Genomic DNA, 20,342 nt, shown 5'->3' on the forward strand with positions numbered 1-20,342 from the left:
GACTCCTGGAAGTTTTGTCACTGGGAAGTGCCTCTTCCCCACAGCTGTTATCCTCACCGCCCTCTAGCCCAGTGCCTCCCTCTCTGTCACCCCTTCAGCCTGGGAACCCAAGGCCGCAGGAAGCCAGGGGCTGCGTCACAGAAGGATGACCTGGCTCTCCACTGCCCGGCAGGGGGCGCCCCACAGCATCTGCCCCCCTCCTTTTAGGTGTGGGACAGTGTGGTCAGGACCTGGTCCAGGCCTTCTGGCCACGGGTGGGGCAGGGGCAGCCTAGCATCCCCACCCCCAGAGGTTCCTTAGCTGAGTTTGTTTGCCAGGGTGACCTGTTTAATCATCTCATTTTCTGGTGGCCGTTTATTCCTCGTTTCCACGGTTACGGCCCCATTAAGGGGAGAGGCAATAAGGCAGTGAGTCAAACAGGTAATAAAAACATGCGGAGCCCCTGTGCACCAAGAGAGGGTGGCAGGGAGGGGCGCAGTGAGCTGAGACGGCCTGGGGGGCAGCCCAGGTGACACCCTACCCGCCTCGTCCTCCAGAGGCCCGAGTGCCCCCAAGACCCAGTCCTCAGCTTACCCGTCCCCAGCCCTTGGTCCCTTGGGCAACAGGCTGTCCCGGATGAGACAGGAAGGAGAAAGGTGAGAGGGAGCGTGATACAAGCACCCCAGGGCTGCCCCACAGTTGGTGTGTGACCTGTTTCCAGGCCCCACCTCGTGCTCCCTTGGCAGGGGCAGGGGATGATTTCTGACATTGGTTTGAGCTCTAGAATTTTTTTTCTGCCAACTTTATCAGAAAGCATATTTGTGGTGAGTGCTGCTAACAGGGCCAGTCCGGTGAGTAAATATTCCTGGTGTGGACGGCCCTGTGACCTTGAGAGGGAAGAGTACAGTGGTGCGGCCAAGGGCATGTAAGGAGAGGAGAGGACGGCCAGGCAGCCATGGGCCCCTGTGCTGGGTGGGGAGCCCTTCCTGGGAAGGGGTCAGGTGGGGGCCACGGGGTCAGGTTGGCCCCAGTAGCCTCTTCCTAGCAGCATGGTCTGCCTCAGGCCCCAGTGACACCAGCTGGAGCTGGGTCGTGTGACTTGCTGGCTGGGGGACAGGCCGGCAGCTGCCCCTGTGGGCTCCCTTCCTCTAGTAAATGGAAGCTGAAATGAAAGTCAGCCTCTTTCCAGCCCCTCTGAGTCCAGGGGCACATGCCTCCCTCCCAGTGTCCCCTCCCTGTCCTTCCCAGGAGCTTCCTGGGTATCCCCAGCCCCTCTGCCCTGCCCCCGAGGTTTTTGAATAAGCAGAGGCAGAGCAGACAGAGGGAGGCTGGGGTCTTCCTGTTGCTAGGAAGGGTGGGGCTCACACAGGCGTAGCAATGCCAGGCCATGCGGGGCCAGCTTCGTGCCCGGGGGCTGAGGATCAGTGGCTCAGAGAGAAAACAGTCGAGGCCACTCTGAGGGCTCCCAGGTTGGGGAGGAGCCCCCCTTCTCTCCGATGCCATGCTCCCTGACAGACTCACCGAGGTCTGTGTCTCTGATTATTAATTTCAAAGTTGATTTCTGATGAGAGAGAGAGGGAAGAAGGTGTGGGAAATGGGGGAACCCTTTGGCTGGGAAATGCGTCTTGGGAATGGGCCTAGATGAGTGAATATTCTGATCAAACAATTAAAAATAGAGCATGCGGCCGGGCGCGGTGGCTCAAGCCTGTAATCCCAGCACTTTGGGAGGCCGAGACGGGCGGATCACGAGGTCAGGAGATCGAGACCATCCTGGCTAACACGGTGAAACCCCGTCTCTACTAAAAAATACAAAAAACTAGCCGGGTGAGGTGGCGGGCGCCTGTAGTCCCAGCTACTCGGGAGGCTGAGGCAGGAGAATGGCGTGAACCCGGGAGGCAGAGCTTGCAGTGAGCTGAGGTCCGGCCACTGCACTCCAGCCTGGGTGACAGAGCGAGACTCCGTCTCAAAAAAAAAAAAAAAAATTGAGCATGCTCCCGAGGCCCCAGCTGCCGAGGTTTTCCAGCAACTGTCACCAGCGGGTTCACGGGGCAGGTGGCACTGGAAAGGAGTTTGTCCACAAACAACAAATATCAGAGATGACAGGGTGCCCCCCACTTCCCTCCCAGTTCTCCCCAGACTCCCCTCTAGGGCCTGTGCAGCTTCAGGGCCGCCCTTCTCCCCTGCGGGGCCCGGCCGCAGCGGTGAAGTCATCGCCAGATGCCTTGGTAATTGCTTTAAGAATCTAACTTAAAATAAGATGAAAACTTATATTCCTGGGTAAGGAGTAATTTCCCATGTAATAGTAAATTAATGAAAGGATTATACCAGGGGGCCTGGCGGGGAGGCCGTGCTCATCTGATAAATGCAAGAGTTTCAGGCAGGACAACTCCATTCCAGGAGCCTCCCGACCGTTCGGCCAGGTCCCATGTTGGGCGTTCCTTTTGGGCTCCCCCATGGGTAGCTGAGTTGGGAAGACACATTCCATGTGTGCTCAGCGTCCCTCTCAATGACAGGAACCAGCTTTTCAAAACCTACAGATGGGAAAGGCTCAGGTTTGGCCTCCACAGGCATGAGAGGCCCTGTGTCATCAGTTCACCCGGGAAAGAGAGGATTTCTGACACCCGACAGCGTGAGACCCAAGGAGCAGATGCGAGTTAGACTCCGGGCAGAGTTCCCAGCTCTCAGACCGTGTGGTCAGCATCGTGGTGTCTCGAAATAGGATGACCGACCACCCCAGTTTGCCCAGAACTGCAAAGACCCATGTGTATGAACCCCCCCAGTCCTGGGCAAACTGGGAGGGTTAGTCAGCCCTGTTTGGAGGCAGGAGGATGGGCTACTTGACATGGTCCCACCTTCAGGGTCCTGGAGAGCCCAGGCACCTCCTGAATGGACTACGTCTCTGTCCAGGAGGGGGACTTGCGGCTGGCTCCACTTAAACACCCTCGCGCTACCAAAACTTGTTCCCAGGCTGCTGCGTTCCGCTAGGCGCATGTGCTGGGGTGGGCATGCTCGTGCCCCCCGCCCCCTCCAAGGCATGGCAGGGCATTGCTTGGAAGCTTGACCTGGCCTAGAAAAGCACTTGCAGCTGCGATCCCACCGCTTTAACACTGAGCCTTCTCCCCCGACATATCACAGTCCAGGCAGGGCTTCTGAAGAGGATGCAGACAAGGCAGCCCCCACCCCCCAGCCCCTCACTCCCCCACCACCATAAGTTTATCAGCGCCTTCCTTCCGAGAGAGCCACACCTAACATCTCATCTCTCCTCATCGGTTCCCTTGGAGGAAGACAAGGAGCTGTCCCATTTCCTAAGTGGGGAAGTTGGAGGCCCTGAGATAGTGCTGGGTTTGTTCCCAAACACTAAATGCCAGAGGACTTGGTGCGGGGCTCCCCTGAACACTGTTCCAAATGGCAGCACTGAGTGAGGACACACAGGCTTCCAGCCATGGGTATCTCCCGTGCTGCCTGGCCCACGTCCCCAGATGTCTCTGGCCCCCGTGTATACCCCGCCTGTAGTCTTCGAACACATCCCTGGGCTGCAGGGATGCAAGATAAACTGTAGTTGTTGATGCAGATGCATTTTGAGCTTCTGGGGGAAAGCCTCCTTTTCTAGAGGCATCCCGGAGTGCCCATCTTTGCAGAAACGAGTGCTCCCGTCTGTCCGCAGGGAAGGGGTGCAGGTGGGCGGAACGCACTCCGACTTGTCTCTCTGGCGAAATGGAAGTGAAAGGACTGGACGCAGAGCCCTTCAGGAAGCATGTCTAACCAAACGGGCATTGTCCTAGGAGACAGGTTCACGATGCATGTTCGCTGGGTATGTTTCTGTGTAAGCAGAGACTTTGCTGGAAGGGAAGATGGGGACCTTACCCCCTGGTTCGCTGGGAGAGCATTCAGTTCAGCTCAGCGATGGGTACCCCACTGGCTTTCTTTGCTACTAGAGGTGATGGGACTTCTTGGGAACTCTACGGGATCAACTCACTGCTTTGCAGGCAGCTGTCCCAGGTGGAGTTTTAGCCTGGGGGCTGTATTGAGTTTGCCCAGGTCTTTGCTTGGTTGTAATCCGAAAAAAGGCCCGGCTTCTTTCCCAGTGTAGACCACACTGTGCTTTAGGAGGTGGGGAAGATTTGCGCTGCCCTTCCCCCACACCTACCCTCAATCCAGAGGAAGGAACGTGGGGCAGTAGGGCTGAGAATTCCTAGTCTAAACAACCCATGAAAGCACGCTCAGAGAGCCAAGCCAGAACCCCAGATGGTGTGATCCGATTGTAACTGGAAGGATGGTGGCTTTGGTTGTTAGATGTTATGTGACCATTGCTGTTTAAGCAGACACGTTGGTGACTTCCAGGCTGCAGAGATCAGAGCGGGCTCTCCTTTATTTATCTTCTTGTACCCGCAGGGTTAGGGGACCGAGTGGAATAGCTAGAATGGACAGACAGGCCTGGAGAGCCACGCACAAGCAGCAAGGGGATGGCAGGCCCCAGCCCAACCACACCAAGCGCACCACGTCTCCAGAGGGCCATGTGGGGTCCCTTTCCCTGGCCTCCCTGATAGGAAGGATCACTTTGGGGCTCCTCAGGAGGCCTTTAGATGGAGCTGAAGAGCCCCTAGGCAGGGCCAAGAGCCCAGAGAAGGAGACAGAGATGTTTTCTATTTCCGGGTCCCTGGGGGGCCCAGGGGCAGATTGAGACAGGCTCCTTGCAGGGAAGGTGTTAACAAACAGCAGGTGATTAAACATGACAAGCGGTGACATTTCTGTTCAGGGTTCTCAGTCCCGGCAAAGCCAAGAATGAAGCTATAAACCCTGACATTTTGTGTTATGCACTGAGAGGTTTTTAATAGACCTCGCTCCCTCTTCCCCACTCAACTTCTCTCCCTTCTTTCCTTCCCCTCTCGGTATCCACTGCCCCACTGGAAACTCCTGCCTCCCGGATTCCGCTGGGCCCCCAGGAGCCTTTCCGGGCCCTTGGTCCATAGACCCTCCTTCCTCTGCCCCGGTGGGGCTGAGTACCACCCTGCCATCTGCCTCTCCCACTTCACGGTGATATTTCTCGTTGCCCCTTCTCCCCGTCCCAACACCCTCCACTTCCCTCCAGCCTTCACTGTCTCACCTCCTGTTTTTGGGTCCTGATCTCACAGCCTCACCCTTAGCTGCGGCTGTCCCAGTTGTCTGGGACAGCAGGTGGCTGTCCCTGTGTGTTGTGTTTATAACATTTTCAGACAAACTTGAAAGTGGGTGTAGGGAGATGGTGGGGCTTGATATGGGATTTTCCCCCATCTTTTTTCAATCCCCTTTTCTCCTTTTGGGACAGGGACAGGAGGCGGAGGGAGAGAGTCGCACTTCATTGCAAACAGTTGCAGGATTTATTCAGAAAGGGACTGGCCAGCAACAGTTGTTCCTCTCGCCGAGAAATGTTGGAACAACTGGGGCCTCTTTTGTTCTCTGGGCAGAGCCCTGTGAAGGGCGTTTGGAGGTGAGCCTGGGGCTCAAGAGGGCAAGAGACCCAAGAGAGGGGACTTCAGCTCAGTCCCCCCCAGGGAGTCCCCACCCCACCCCTCCAGGAAAGGTTCCTGGAGCCCCGAGGGGGTCAGTCCAGAAGCCGGGCCACGTCCCTGGGGCCTAGCGCCGCCCTCACGAACTCGAGAAGCACTGGATTGTCCACATTCGCTCAGTAAATATTTGTTGGGCCAGACACCGCGCTGAAACAGTGGTCTCGTCCCAGGGATCTTGCAGTCTGGTGAGGCAGAGGGCTAATTAAACAAGTTCCTACAAAAGTGCTAAGACTAGGACAGGGTGCAGTGAGGACAGAGGGAGAGGACGGTCCCGGGAGGCTGCCCAGAGAGTGAAATGTCAGCTGGGACCCGTGAAGGCTATGTAGGAGAAGGAGTGGCAGGGCGCTGAGCCGAAGGAGCGGTTTCTGCCACTGAGAGGGCAGCATGCTGAGGGCCTGGCAGGGAGAGGCGGGTGCTGCCCCACGTGGGCTGGCAGGCAGGTGGAGTAGGGTCTGGGCTGTGCCCTTTGATCTCTGAGTAACTGACCCCTTACGTACTCTTCCATCCACCCTTCCACCACCCCAACCCACCTGGGCCAGGCATGGAGGTCAGGGTGAGGCGGGGGGTGAGGGTAATGGATAAAAGACTTTAAGGAAAAAAAAAGAGGCCAGGCACGGTGGCTCCTGCCTATAATCCCAGCACTTTGGGAGGCCGAGGTGGGCAGATCACTTGAGGCTGGAAGTTCGAAACCAGCCTGGCCAACGTGGTGAAACCCCGTCTCTACTAAAAATTCAAAAATCAGCTGAGTGTGGTGGCGGGCACCTGTAATCCCAGCGACTTGGGAGGCTGAGGCAGGAAAATTGCTTGAATCCAGGAGGTGGAGGTTGCAGTGAGCCGAGATCATGCCACTGCATTCCAGCCGGGGTGACAGGGTAAGACTCTGTCTCCAAAAAAAAAAAAAAGACAGAAAGAAAGATGAGTATGAGGTCCCAGGCCTGCCCCAGTGGGAGGGGACACCCAGGAAGTCAGCATGTGAGCATGTGGCCCCAAAGACTGGGGCTGCATCTGCTTTCCCGCTTCCTAGTCCCTGTTGCTAGTGACTCATTGATAGGGCGGTGGGAGGGAGGCTTCAGACCTGCATGGAGGGACCGGAGCCCAGGAGGGCCCAGCTGGGCTTAGCAGTGAGTCCATCTGCCCGCCTGCCCCCTCACCATCTTCACCTGCTGACCTCAGGGCCCAGCCGGGGTGTGGCCTCTTAGACACCCTCCTCCAGCCCGAAGTTGTCCTACCCTTTGTGCTCTCAAGTGTGAAGCAGTAATGCTGGAGCCTGTGACACTGCACCCCCTGAGACCCGAAACCATCCTCCCAGGATCCCTAGGGCAGAGGGGGCAGTGCCAATAGCTCCTCAGGATATATTTGAGAAGCTCAGCCAAGCCAGGAGGAGAGGACTTGAGTTCATCTTTAGAGTAGGACCAGTGAGGAACCTGCAGACTGACCTGTGAAGACAGGCCCTAGAGGTCCAAGTTCAGCTCCTTCCTCCACCTCCAGAGCCGGCCTCGTACCCCACCTCCCCCCTCCCGCCCCCTGTGCCATCCAGCCGGAGCCATGCGGCAGTGTGGTAAGGCCTTCTGCCTGGAAGGGGCTCTCCTGGCCCTTAGGGCACTTCCTTCCCTGCTTTCTCAGCCTTTGCCCAGAGGTCCGGCCCAGGACACCCCACCTTCACATTGGTTCCCTGAGAAGGAAGCCTAGTGGCATAAAGCCATCACTGCCCTTCCCCAGCCTACCCCACCCCAGCCTTTCTGCAGGACTTGGCCTGGGCTTCTTAATGCCACCCCTTGTCAGTTGGAACCCCCCAGACTCCAGCCAGGAGTCCCCGAAGGCTAAGCCTTCCTCCGTCACTTGGCAGCTGGGTTTGGGATGGGGAGTGGGTAGGGATGGGAAGGGGAGGGGAGGGGAGTCCCAGGGCCAGGACTTGGCCTGCTGCCCCTGCAGATCCGGAGCCAGGTTTTACTATAATCCCTACATCCTGTTGCAGATCCTTAATCAGCTGGAGCCCAGGTTGGGCTGGACCCTGTGGTGACACTCGGGGTTGTAGTATGGAAAACCTGAAGTGGAGCTTCCAGAGTTGGGGTTGGGGGCTGTGAAGATGAGGCAGGTGGAGGGGAGGAGAAGGGCACCCGTGCAGGCACAGGATGTGGACAGAGCCCAGACCCATCACCCACTCGACCCAGGCTGAGGGTGGAGGTGCAGCTGTTGCAGGCTGGGAACCAGGACTATGGGATAGGGAGGAGGGGCCCGCGGGGGGCCCCTAGGAGAATGCCAGAGTATGTGGGGGCTGCTACATTGCTTGGTAGCACCATCGAGACAGCTGGCCTGAGTCGCCCTGATGGTGGACAATGACTGCAGCCAGGAATCAGCAGAGGGAACCCTGGGTGGCGTTGGCTCCAGGGGTCTGTTCTGACTGGGGCCTAAGTCCAGGGCTGGGAGTGTTTCTGCCCTGCTGGGAGAGGGACCCCTTCCTGGGGCAGGTGGTGCGGATAGCCCAAGACCTGTCTGCCTCAGGTTTGGGACTAGGCTGTGTCCTGGAGGCAGCAGGGGCCCTTTGGCAGGGCAGCAGGCTCCCAGGATCAGCCGATGCTTTCATCAAAAGCTGCAGGCCCTGGTGGAGAGCTCCGTGCCAGCCCCGAAGTCCTCTCTTGAATCCTGGGAAGTCGGGGCAACGGGTACCCCTCCTGAACCTCAGCTCTTCGCGGCCCAGGGAGCAGTGGTGGAGGAGAGTGAGGGGACACACATAGGCCAGAGATAGCCAGAGAGCGAAAGCCAGGGGTGGGCTGGCTGGCAGCGGGCGGGCAGACGGGCGTCTGTCCTGCCAGGGGCCCAGGCTGGCTCTGCAGACAGCCTCTTTTCTATATGGAAATGAAGAATTTAGGCTAATGGAGCTCAACCATCTCTAATTTTGCGATGGCAGGAGGATTTTGATTGAAAGTAATTAAGCAAGCTAGCTGTAAAATTAATTAAAGCAAAAGGGGGGGATTTTTTATTGGATTGGATAGCGATATAGCGTCTGTCAGGCGGGGGACGGATGGGGGTGACCTGAATCCTCTGCCCTCCCCCCTCCCACTCGGGACGTTTATGTCACTTTAATCTCCTTACAGCGGCTGCTGTGCATTTGTTTGAAATAATCAAGGAAATATGGTCAGAAATTGTCAGCTTTCAGATCTAATTTACCTGACGGCCCCTGCGCGAGCGAGCGCGGCCCAGGGAGCGAGTGTTCGTGAGCGGGTGGGGGAGCTGGAGGGGCTCAGAGGACACTGGGATCTTCAGCCCTAGCCCCGGCCCCCTCCCAGGGACAGTGCTGCCCCAGCCTGTGGGTGCCTCCCTGGTCTCTGCCCCCTTCTGGAACAGACCCCCCCACCCCACCCTCACCCACCTGCTGCCTCTTCCTCCCACTGTAACCAGCTTTAGGGTTTAGGGAATATAGGATTAGGGAGGTGATTGTAATTCCTTATTCCAGATGGCTGACAACTGCTCAAGCCCTCCACTAGGGCCACCGTTTTAAAAATACTCCTAAATTAGTCCCCTCATGTCCTCGTCATGGTCGCCGCCGCTGGCCTCAGCAAGGGGATTGTGGAGACGGGCTGCAGGGAGGGTGGGTGGCGTGCCACCCAGTGTTCTTCTGCCACCTGCTGCCCATGCTGCCGCCTCCCCTGGGCTGGGCCTGCTGTCCGAGGTCTCTCTCTGGTCCAGGCTTTTCCTCTCATCCCCAGAGAGCGCCTGCCCTGTCTCCCCCTCAGCACACATTGGAAGGTCTCAGTGTCTCAGTCCCTGCAAGAGAAAGGTCCCCTCCCTCTGCCACACACATCCTACCCATTTCCGGTGGGTCAGCCAGGCCACGCAGCCAGCCTCCACTTGGCTTCCCCTAGAGGGTGGGGGAGCCTGGCTTCCAGGCCTTCCACCCCGCAGGTGCTGGTTCGGAGCCATTTGGGGTCCTTGCCCACTGGGTCATGTGTGGCTCAAATTCTCCGCAGCAGGGGGCCCTTGTGGTATTTGGGGCCCAAGGGGCCTGGTGCAATCTCCAAGGCTGCGGAAAGTTCTGCTTTGAAACAGAAATGTGTAGCATCGGATTTGCTGGGCGAGAGAGGACCCCCACTGGGAACTGGGCCCCTGGAGCTGTCTAGTCCTCGTGAGTGAGTGACCTGGCCTTTTGCCAAGTTTCTCAGCCTCTTGGACCTCAGTCCCCTTCCAGGTCTAAAGTTCTATGCACCTAGGACAGCCTCCACCCTGATAGCTGTCCCTTGTCCCAAGGTGTGTGGGACCTAAGTGCAGGCTGCCCTCCTTAGCTCCATGTCCAGCCAGAGCCACTTGCCACGCCCCTGCCGTGGCCCACACACAGATTCTAGAAACAGCGGGTCAGGACGAGCAACTGGTTCCCTGTTTGCCCATTTTAGACGTACCCATGAGAAGGCCCCTGTCCCCACCTGCCCCCTTGGTGCCACCCAGACATCCTCTGCCTTGCCCTCTGTCAGTCATTCCCCTGACCCTGAAGGCAACTTCTCCTGCCCCCTCCTACTCCAGCAAGGCTTTGGCGCTGGGTGACTCAGTCTACCGCCTCCAGCAGCGAGGGAGTGTGAGCTCCTGGCGTTCCTTCCAGCCTGAGCAGAGCAGCTGGAGGCTTGGGAAGCGTCACCTGCCCCCTCCTGAGCTCTCTCTGTCTCGACCCTCCACTCTGCCCTCACCATGACTCACTCATCTTGGAGGCGGGGGGAGATGGAGCCCCAAAGGGCTCTGCCCAGGAAAGGGGGAGAAAAGCTGCTGGCTTTCCTTCACGTCCTACGTGCTAGAGCCCAGGCAACACTGAGGTCTGTGGGGCCCTGCACCCCCTGGCTGGCTGTGCCCACAGGGGCCTCAGCGAGAGGCAGTGGCAGAGCCAGGCAGTATGGGGTTCATCCAGGACAGAGTACATGCCCTTGATACCCTCCAGCTACCAGGACCTAGATCCTGGGAGACAGAACGTTAGAGAGAGTCTCTGGCCCAGCCCAGCATCTCGCCTCCACGCAGGGCTCACAGAGGCTCCTGCTGGCCTATGCGGCTGGGATGTGGAGGAACCAGCAAAGGTGCCCTCGTCAAGAAACTATGGGGCTACTGGCCCTGGGCTGGGGGCTCGTTTCTGAGCTGGATGCTGGTCCAGGGCAGGCACCAAGGTGGTGGGAGGCTGCTGTGGAAATAGGATCCCAGGGTACCCCAGGCAGGTTGGCCCACTGAGGCACAGAGGGAGATGGAGAAGCCCAGGAGGAGAGCTCCTTTGTTCAGAGGATGGTGGAGAGGCCTCCTGGGGGCCCGTGGTGTCTTCTTTGTCCTGGTGGAAAGCACCTGCATTGGGGATGTTCTGTTGAAAGGTCACTTTTTAGGGCTAATGCTGTGGGGGGGGGGGGCGGCGAGAGCTTTGCTTCTGCGGTGGCTCTCCTTGAAGAGGAACGACAGGGATGAGCAGCGGACAGGCAGGGGCCCTCCCTCAACGTGGTCGACAACAGCGGGGGCCCAGGGCTTCTGGGAGAGGGAATGAGAAGCAGCATGGGGGGCGGGTGTCTGGGCCAGTCCAGCAGGGCCTTGGTGTCTGTCACTTGGCTGGCATGGGTTTGTTGCCACCCTGAGATCACACATTCTGTGTGGCCATCAGGGGTTCCTGCTGTCCCTCCTTCCTTGGCCCCCAAGCCTCTGAGCCAGCTTAGGTTCAGGGGGAGCCCCACCCTCTTCCTGGGACCCCTCCCTGGCTGCTGGGGTTGGGTGCCTGGTTCGTCCTGACCGTCTCTGCCATCCCTGGCAGGCAGGTGTCTGAGCCCCTGGGATGGAACTTGAGGGAGAAGAGGCAAGGCTGAAGGTAACAGGCCTAACCCTGCCCATCCCAGGCAGCTCTGGCCCGGACCAGCCTGCCAGGCCAGCTCCCTGCAGACCTTGGGGAAAGAGGACTTCCCCGCTGGGTCCTACCTGGCCCAGCAAGCTGGCCACTTTCTCCCTTTGTTGGGGGTGGGTGGGGGAGGGTCATGTGCTAGGCTGGCTGGCTGGTCCCCGAGTCCTTACCCATGCTTAATAGGGGCCAGGAGAGTTCCCACAGTGCCCCGGCCACAGGAGCTGGAGACGGGGGTAGGGGTACCTGCCCAACTGGGAGAGGAGCCCAGAGTGGCTGGGGTCCAGCCCCAGGAATCATTAACTGCAGGGTCTCCTAATGCCCGCAGTGTCGGGGGACCGGACACCTCCCCTAGCCAGGTCGGTGCGGAGTTGGCCGGATGTGACCGAGGCACTGGGCTTCCGGAAGTGCCTAAGGCTCAGCTGGGCACTGGCCTCACCCCTCTTGAAGCCTCCCCACCCAGGCCTGTTCCCTGCCCATGCCAGACCACCCACCTGCTTACACTGTGCCCACCCTGCCACCCCAGGACCCCCATTCCTTCCCACCAGCCTTGCCTCGGGGTTTCTGGCCCTTTAGGCCTCAAGACTCCCTGGCTCAACCCTGGCCCCGTCCTCTGTCCCCACTGGCTTCACAGTCGCATTTTGCTGCCAGCACAGGGCACTGAAAAACTGCTGGCACTGCCAAAAACCCTGTGTGCGCTACGACTCCCCAAACATCCCTTTATTTTTATTGTTCTGTTAATTACTGTTTAAACTTTAATAAGTCACTTCGTCAGGAGGGGGGACCTGCCGTGAGCTTTTCTGTGCAAACACGGGCCGGGAGTGACTCGGGTGTAATATAACCCTTTATGCGATGTGGGAATGTTTAGATTGTAACAGAAACTTGTTATTTTAATGACAGTTGGTTGGGGGGGGCGGTATCTCAGCACAGAAAAGAAGGAGGGGTGGGTGCTCCCCTTGCATCCCCACAGAGGGCTTAGGGCGGCCAGGTCTGTTCCCCGGCTGCCACAACAGAGGCCCCGGGGACCTGTGGGGACCTTCTTGGGCTGCCCACTGGTCAGCTCCAGATTGGGCCTGGATGGCTGGGGCAGGTGAGGCCCAGGAAGCAGTTGAGCTTTGCGGGGATGGGAGGAGGAGGCCTAGGGCAGCTCTCAGATCCCGAGGCAGAGGTGGGCAGGGTCACACAGGGCCAAACTCCAGGTCTGCAGTGCCCTGCAGTTACCAGGCAGGAAGCAGTGCTCCCGGCTCCGAGGAGGGGACTCTGCCCACAGTCACCGTGGAGCATCAGGGAGGCACCGTAGGCTCTGCAGTCCCGGCTAGACGTGTGCCCACATCATCCCCTCAGCAACCCTGCGTTACAGTTGGGGACCCGAGCCCAGGGCAGGGAAGACGCTAAAGTGACGAGCTTTCCAAGGGGCCAGGTCTCTGGAGTCGATTTGTCTTCTGTAGAAGTTGCCAAAGCCCAGGTATCCCACCACCGGTGGCCTCAGAGGGCTGGATGCCCTCCCGCAGCTGCGGTGCCGGGGAAGGCTCGGACCCCACGCTGAACTCAGGACTGTCCTTGTCGGCTGGTGGGGGCTTGGGCAGGGCATCCCTCGGTTCCTCTTTGCCTTCATCAGGAGAGGGAGGAGGCAGAGGAGGCGGAGGAGGCGGAGGAGGCGGAGGAGGCAGGGTCACCCTGAGATCTGGAGGCACTGGTCCTCCTCTTAGAAGGCCTTCCCATCTCCAGGGAAGTCAGGGGCTCATGCTCAGGTGGGGGTGATGGTGGTCAACGCCCTGACTCTATAGAAAGAGACACTTCTGCACCAGAGCTGCTTCTAGAACAGGGGCACCTGGGGAGGGCATCTTGCCCCAGCATCTGTGGGGCCCCTGCAGGCACCCCAGGATACCTTAGGGCCTGTTTCCCCACTTTGTCACCATTCAGTCCGTCAGTCCGTCCATCTGCAAAGCTGAGCTTCTGCTCTGGTCCCGGCCCTGCAGTGGCAGGGATGACGGAGGCCTGCACTTGCTCTCAGGGTCTAGCCCTGTTTGGGGTTAGTACAGGTCGTCCAGAGAGGGCAAGGAGGGCAAGACCCGGGGTGCCTGGCCTCAGCCTGGTGCATGGGTGGTCCTGTCGAGCCAAGGAGGAGACCCTTACTCTCTGTCTGGGCTCTCCTGCCCACCGAGGGTCCACACGGAAGCCGTCCTGCCCTCACCCGACCTCCTGCTGGCAGGGCCAGAGATTCAGGGACTGGGTTCCCTAGAGCTGCAGGTGGGAGCCCCCCAGATGGTGGGAGCCCCCCAGATGGTGGCAGCAGCATGGACCACGAATCGCTGAGGTTTTCCTTTTCCAAGCAGCGCGTTTCCCTAAATTGTCTTTGACTGCGTGCATGGGTAATGAAAGTTTATGCCCTTGTTAGAAGGACAGGCGGCCAGTTCCAGTTAGAACTGGGGCTGTCTCCCTGCCAGCCCACTCAGCCCCCCTCCCCAGCAGGAGAGAGGCAGCGTGAGCACAAGAGTGCAAGAGTGTGTATGTGTGCGCGTACACGCGTGTGTGTGCGCACGCACACAACCTCCCCCTCCCTGGCAGATAAGAAGGCTGTTAGGCGAAGGGAGAGGGGACGAAAAAAAAAAATTTCCATATTTGTGTAAGTTGCTTTAAAAGCATTTTATCATGTCATAAAAAAGGGAAAGTACTCTCAGAAATTGATCCTCTCCGCCAGCCCATTGGACAGAAGGACGTTGGGATGTTAATGGCCATCCTGCTCCAGGGTGGCTTATTAAAAAATTTATACATAAATGCTTAAAATTGCATAAATTATTTAAAAAAACCAACAAAGTAAGCAATTTGAATTCCCTCTTTTCCTCCCCTTCACTCGGTCCCCCTTTTCCAGCCCCTCCGTGGGGCCCTCCTGGTCCCCAGGCTCCCACCCCCCTCAGAGCTTTTCCCCTCTTTTCTCCACTCGCCACTGCACCCCAACGCCGTCCGCCCTGCTCTCCTCTGGGGCTTCCCTGCCTCACCCACAAATTAATGGAACCGCCAGCCCACCACCAAACACTCACAGGCACACGCGCTAATAAAAACACCACTAATAATGCCCCAAATCGCGAAATTAAATATTAAGGCCAAAGGAGGCGGACGTGGAACGGAGCCGCCGCCACCGTCGCCGAAGTTGGAGCTGATGAGTGTGTCTCTCGCAGGCGTGGAATGTCACCCACACATCCTGGAGACTGGAGTGGGGAGTTTTATGATGGTTTTTCATTGATTTGTTTCCCCAGCGCAGCTGCCGACCTCTATTGAGGGACAAACATAATCAGCACTGACGCAAATTAGATGGTTATTCGTTTTGAAAATTGACAGAAAAACAATAAAAAAGATGAAATGCTCCCAAATCAATAGATATAATGAAATTCAAATAATCCGAGAGATGAGGTCTCCATGGCAACTGATAATGTGGAAAAGAAAACAATTTAATAAAGGACAGACACACTTTGAAAACAGATTGGGCCCGGGGAGGGGGGCGGGCCGGCGGGCGGAGGGCTGGAGCGCGGGCTGGCGAGTGAAGGATCACTGTCCGTCCCAAGGACACCCGCCATAATTAAGCGAGGCTTTCGGCCCCAGAAAGTGCAGATTCAGGTTTTAATACACAAAATTATTTCAGGAGCAGTGAATCGGAAAGTCGTTTGTAATGACCTTCCTGAGAGGCCCGGGCGCGGGGCATGTTGGAGGCTGGGCGGCCGGGCGGCTGAGTTATGGCATATTTGTGTTTTTATAGTGCGGAGGGGAGGGGGTGGGGGGAAGGGGGGAGAAGGTTAAACAGTATTTACAGCTCAGTTGTTTTCAGAGAGGAAAGAGAAATAGAGTTCATGGGGAGATGCGGCGGGCGGGAGAGCCAGGGAGGCCTCTCGGGCAAGCAGGGAGAGGAGGTGGCCTGGGCAGGTCCCCCACCTTGGGCTGCCTTGCCCACATCCACCTCTGGGACCCAGAGGAGATGCCAGGAGCCACCTCCCCCACACCAGTCTGTGGCATGGCACAGCTTGTGGGGCTGTGTAGGTCTGGGGCCTCTCCAGGGCTGTCCAGGCTGTGTGGACACCCAGCCAGCCACACCTGCTCCCGTGAAAAGGCAGGGTGTTTCTGCCGTCATCCTAGCCTCGCACCCTCCAGTGCACCGCGTGGCATTCAGCCACCCATTTAGATGATGCTGCCCTTCCTGAGCCCAGTGCCGCATCTGGGGTGTGCCAGCCTTGGGCATAGCGAGTGAGGACCCGAGATGACATCATGCCCCGCTGGGGTGGCCCGCAGCTCACAGCCTCCTGCCTCCTTTTCCAGGCTCCACCTCCCTGTCAAGTGCCCACCTGGGGCTGGGAAAGGGAAAAGCTTAGGCCCTTGGGGTTTGGCAGAGGTGGGGGCCACAGAGAGGGAAGAGGACCAATCAGATCCCCTCCACTGCCCTCCAGAGACACTTGCCCGGAGCAGGGCAGCTCAGGCACCGATAGTCAGCCTGGCCCTGGGGGTCCTAGGCTCACCCGAAGCCCCCTCCCTCAGATCTGTCTCCCCTCATGGCTGCAGGAGCCATGTTTGTGTTCTGTTACCACGACCACATGCAGCACTCCCCGATTCTCCATGTGCACGTGTGAATATGACGGGATGGTACAAACACAGACGCCCGCGTGCGTGTGCGCGCGCACAGGCATGCACGCAGTCTGTGCGCGTTTGCTCAGTGTGTGTGTTTTAAATCTCCCCTGGGTGGTAACTCTTTTTTTTCTCCCCTTCCTGTTTGGCTGTGACCTGGGGGAGATTGATAGCCAGCCTGTGCGGTGGATGCTAACAGTTCCCCTGATTTATAGAGTTACTTACGCTAAGTGAGGCCACTTAGACGCGTCTGGATAGTAAACCTTTTAACTGGACTAAAAAAATCATAATAAATAAATAAACAAAGTGGGGCAAGCTAGGGCCCAGTGACCAAGCATGCCCCCCACCCAGGTTGGAGCTGTTGAGGGTCAGGGGACCTGGCCAAACCCCTAGGGCCCTGGCTGAACCCCTGGGGAGCAACAACCATTCCTCCTACAGAACTTGGAGGCCCTTCTATTAGGAGCTGGGGGTAGAATTGGGTCCAAGAGGGAAGGACGCTGGGGAGGGGGGCTGAGGGGACAGGTCATGGCTGGGGGAGGGGTCACAGCTGAAGGATGGGGAAGGAACCATTCAGGCGGAAATGGGCTGTGATCTACCTCACAGGAGGGAGGAGGGGTAGGTGCCTGGGCCCTTCCTGGCCCTTCCTGGCCTCCAGACCTGCCACTCCTGTGGACCTGTGATGCCCACTACAGAGATGGTGTACTGACTTTGAAGTGTTCATTCCCAAGTCTGAACTGAGCATCCATGGGGCGGGAACCGGGGCTGCCGGTGCGCCCACATCGTAGCCTGAGGAGTCAGCCCGGGGTCTGGTCTGTACACGGTGCTGAGAGAGAGGTTGTTGAAAGGACGCCAGCACAGCACCCCAAAACTGGGGCTCGTGGCCCGTGAGCTGCAAGTTCGGAGGTGAATGGCAGGGTGGAAGCCCCGGCAGCTGCCCGCCCCTGACTCCAGGATGCCTAGATGGAAGGCTGTGGGGGACACAGGTGGGGTTGAAGATTATGACCTTGGGCATCTGAGCCTGGTGGGAATTGGACTCCAGCACTAACTGTGGGCAGCTACCAGCCTGGCCGCCTCTGCTTCCTCATGTGGGAATGGACAGGACAGCCGACCACGTGGGGATCCTGGGGGCATCAACAAGGTGGCACTGTAAGGCACCCAGCACAGACGAGGTGCTCAGAGGATGCCAGCTGCTCTATGGCCCCAGACACCATGGCGCAGGGCAGCTACCAGAGTGGCCTCCGAGCTGCCTGGCAGTGGGAAGGCGGGGCCCCAGCCCACCCCCACCCCAGGGGACTGGTTCCTGGCCCCTGCCTCCCCACCTCCTGATATACAGCGGGCATTAGGCCGCCCAAAGGGGATACTGCATCCTTAGGAAGAAATATGTCCTCATTTTTCTTAAACACCGTTTCCACTGAGTGAAATGTTTAGAAGGGACGCACAGGGAGAACTTTATTTCCTACCAGGGAGTTCAGAGCCACCAAGCAGAGCCCATAAAGCACCCGGAGCCCAGGAGCTGACAGGCAGCCCGGCCCCAAAACACATTACTCACGGGTGGGGAGGGGCTGCCAGGCCTGCCCAGCCCCCTGGGAAAGACCACCCGCCCACCGACTGTCGAGGCAGGACAAGCAACTCTGAGACCCAGGGCCATGGGCGGTGGGCGCTGGAGCCTCTCCTCCCCTTGAACCCAGGATGCCTGCGGGACAGGGCTTGGCCCTGAGCAGGCTACCCCCAGAGAGCAGCGAGACCAGGGGACTGGGGATCCAGGTGCAGCGACAGGAACGCCCCGCTCACCCAGAGCTGGCAGGAACCCTGGCCTGCCCCAGCCTGTGGAGGGAGCGATGAGATTCATGCCATAACGGGGCTTCTCCCGAGGCCCTCCCTTCATTCGATTTCTGAAGCCGGCTGATTTGAATATTTATAAATATCAGTAAATTATTTATTGTAGCAATCTGCTGCACCGTTTTACCCATCGCAGTTAACACTTTAGGGGGCTCCGTGTTATGGGAACAGGAAGTGAGGGTGAAGAGGGGACATGGCAGGGGAAGGAGTCCCTGCAGAGAGGCCTGGGATTTCCTAGGGCTGGCTCAGGAGCCCTAATGGGGATAGGGCCGAGTCCCAGCCTTCGGGAGCTCCTGGCCAGGGTGAGCTTGGGCTCTGGGGTGTCTACAGCTCCAGGATCAGCATCCTCCTCTATGAAATGGGACAATGACAGTGCTGGCTCCGCTGGGCCGTTACGAGTCATCTGTTAGTACCTGGAAAGGTGGACGGTCCAATCCATGCCCCTTTCCCCCAACCCTGTGCAGGGTCTGCTCAGCTCCGAGACCTGCTGGGGGACTGTTGCTCGTGGCGCCCTGAGAGGGAAGGTCCCGAACCTGGGAATCCGAGGAGGGGCTGAGAGGCCAGCCCGCCCCTGCCCCAGACCTCTGGCCTCTTCTCTGTCCCCTGCCTCTTCCAGGCCAGGTAAGGTTTCTCAGCCTTGGAATCTCAAGCCCAGGTGTGGCACCAAATCTGCCTGGTGGCCCTCTCAGGGCTCAGCTGCCTTTTCCCAGATTCATGCCTGCCGGGCGCTGTGCTTGGCACAGACAGGTGCCCTCTTGCCTGATAGCCAGCCACCTTTCTACAGGCAAAAATCTTGCCCAGGGTCAGAGCTAGCACAGGGCAGAGCTCTGCCGTGAGCTCACGACTCCCTGACCCCAGAGGCTAGGCCATATCCTGGTGCTGCGCCAGAGCCCCTGGGGCCAGAGGCTGGAGGCCAAGAGCACCGCCACCAGCAGAGAGTGGGCTCTGGCTTGTGTGGGTCCCAGGCCCGGCTGAGCCCCCCTCGGCGGCCCCTCCCCTCACCTCTCCCGTCTCCGTCTCCGGGGAAGCAGAGCAGGAGTCCCCTCGCCTTCCCACCCTCTGGCCCAAGCCTGCCTCCTGGGCAGTATTGTTCCCAGAGGAAGTGTCCAGTGTAAATAGAGCAGCGGGCAGGCTGGTGGCGGGAAGGAGATGAAAGGGGCAGTGACAGGGCTGGGGACGGATGGCTTCCTTCCATTGAGGCCTGGCCACGGCGTTTATATTTTAGGGAAGAAAGTCAGAGGAATGTTTACATGGACAGGAGTCTGGGGTCAGACCACAGCGGGGTGGCGGGGGTGTGGAGGGGATCGTCTATGGATCCCAGGGCCCTGGGCCGGAAGGCGGCGGGCAGCTTAGACCTCAGCTCCAACGCACCCCCATTCCCGCCGCCTAGTCTCGCAAGCGCTTGCACTTACAAGCCTAAGCCCTGCCTCTGCCTCCTGCCCCTGTGTCCCCGGCCCACACGCCTCCCACCTTCACCCCTGGGACCAGCAGGAGAGGGAGAGGGAGGGCAGCATCTGGAAGGCAGGTGGGCTGGGGCAGCGCAGCAGCTGGAGGGCAGGTGCCGGGGGAGTCGGCAGGAGCAAAGGGGCCTGGGGCTGGGGGCGGGTCCTGGGTACACAGCTGCAGCGCAGCTGGTGGGGGCCCGGGCAGGGACTGAGCCAGGCACACAGCCGAGATGGGGAGAAGGTGGGCTGGATTGGGTGGGCCAAAGTGCGGGGAGGCTCCAGGATGGGTGGGGGCCCAGGGAGGGGGCGTCACCAGCAGCAAGTGCAGCCCTGGGAGCTTCTGCATCCCTCTTCCTTAGGATAAATATTTATAGATTCATTTGCCGTCTGCCATCCACACTTGGCTGCTTACCTCCTGGTAAAAATAGTGCAGGCTCCCCACTCCCCCTTCCTTTCCCCATCCAGGGCAGGGGACAAGGGGACCAGGTGAGGCCTGCTCCCCTGGAGGCCTGTTGGAGGAAACCTGGGTCACAGAACCTGCTGGGCAGCTCCGAGGTCTAGTGGGACGCTGTGAAGAGGAGGCCCCGTCTCAGGACTTCCAGAGGGGCCCCACATCGTGCTCGGGGTCTTGGGTATGGGCAGCACAGACTTGGAGATGTGGACGAACCTGGGTAGAGTGGGCATCAGTTTGGGCAAGTGTCTAAGGCCCTGAAGCCAGGGTCACAGAACTGGAAGGCCTGGGAGTAGGCTGAGAAGACCCTTCTCTGGCAGTGGACCTGGCCGGGCTAGAATCACTCTGTCTCGTCTGGGCCATATGAGCCATCCGTACTGGCCACTGGTTACAAGGGAAGGATCTGGCTGAGACTGCCAGGCACCGTGTCTATCAGGGGACGGTTATCTGTGCGTATAAGTCAAGTCCACCTCAGGGATGCGGCCCCTGGATGGAGCCAGGTATTGCCATTCCTGCCTGAGTAGGCCTTTCATTGGGTTTCCAGGTGTGTGGAAAGTTGGCAGGGGGTGATCTTAGAATGAAGCCCCTTCTGACCGTGGAGCCAGGGGGCCCTGCCCTCACTTAGC

General features: G+C 58.9%; 1 protein-coding gene across 2 annotated transcripts in view; it reads left to right on the plus strand.

Moving 5' to 3' along the window:
* Positions 1 to 20,342, plus strand: part of CASZ1 (castor zinc finger 1) — a 166,970-nt gene that overhangs the window by 115,801 nt on the left and 30,827 nt on the right. Inside the window, exon 3 of one of the 2 annotated variants that reach the window (XM_030941698.1) lies at positions 18,285 to 18,441. The exons of the other annotated variant lie outside the window; for it this stretch is intronic. Within the exon in view, the coding sequence (XP_030797558.1) occupies positions 18,285 to 18,441 (157 nt within the window). The remainder of the gene's footprint in view (positions 1 to 18,284; positions 18,442 to 20,342) is intronic. 2 annotated transcript variants of the gene reach the window in all.

Source organism: Rhinopithecus roxellana, chromosome 12 (assembly GCF_007565055.1).
Source record: "Rhinopithecus roxellana isolate Shanxi Qingling chromosome 12, ASM756505v1, whole genome shotgun sequence".
Taxonomy (NCBI): Eukaryota; Metazoa; Chordata; class Mammalia; order Primates; family Cercopithecidae; genus Rhinopithecus; species Rhinopithecus roxellana.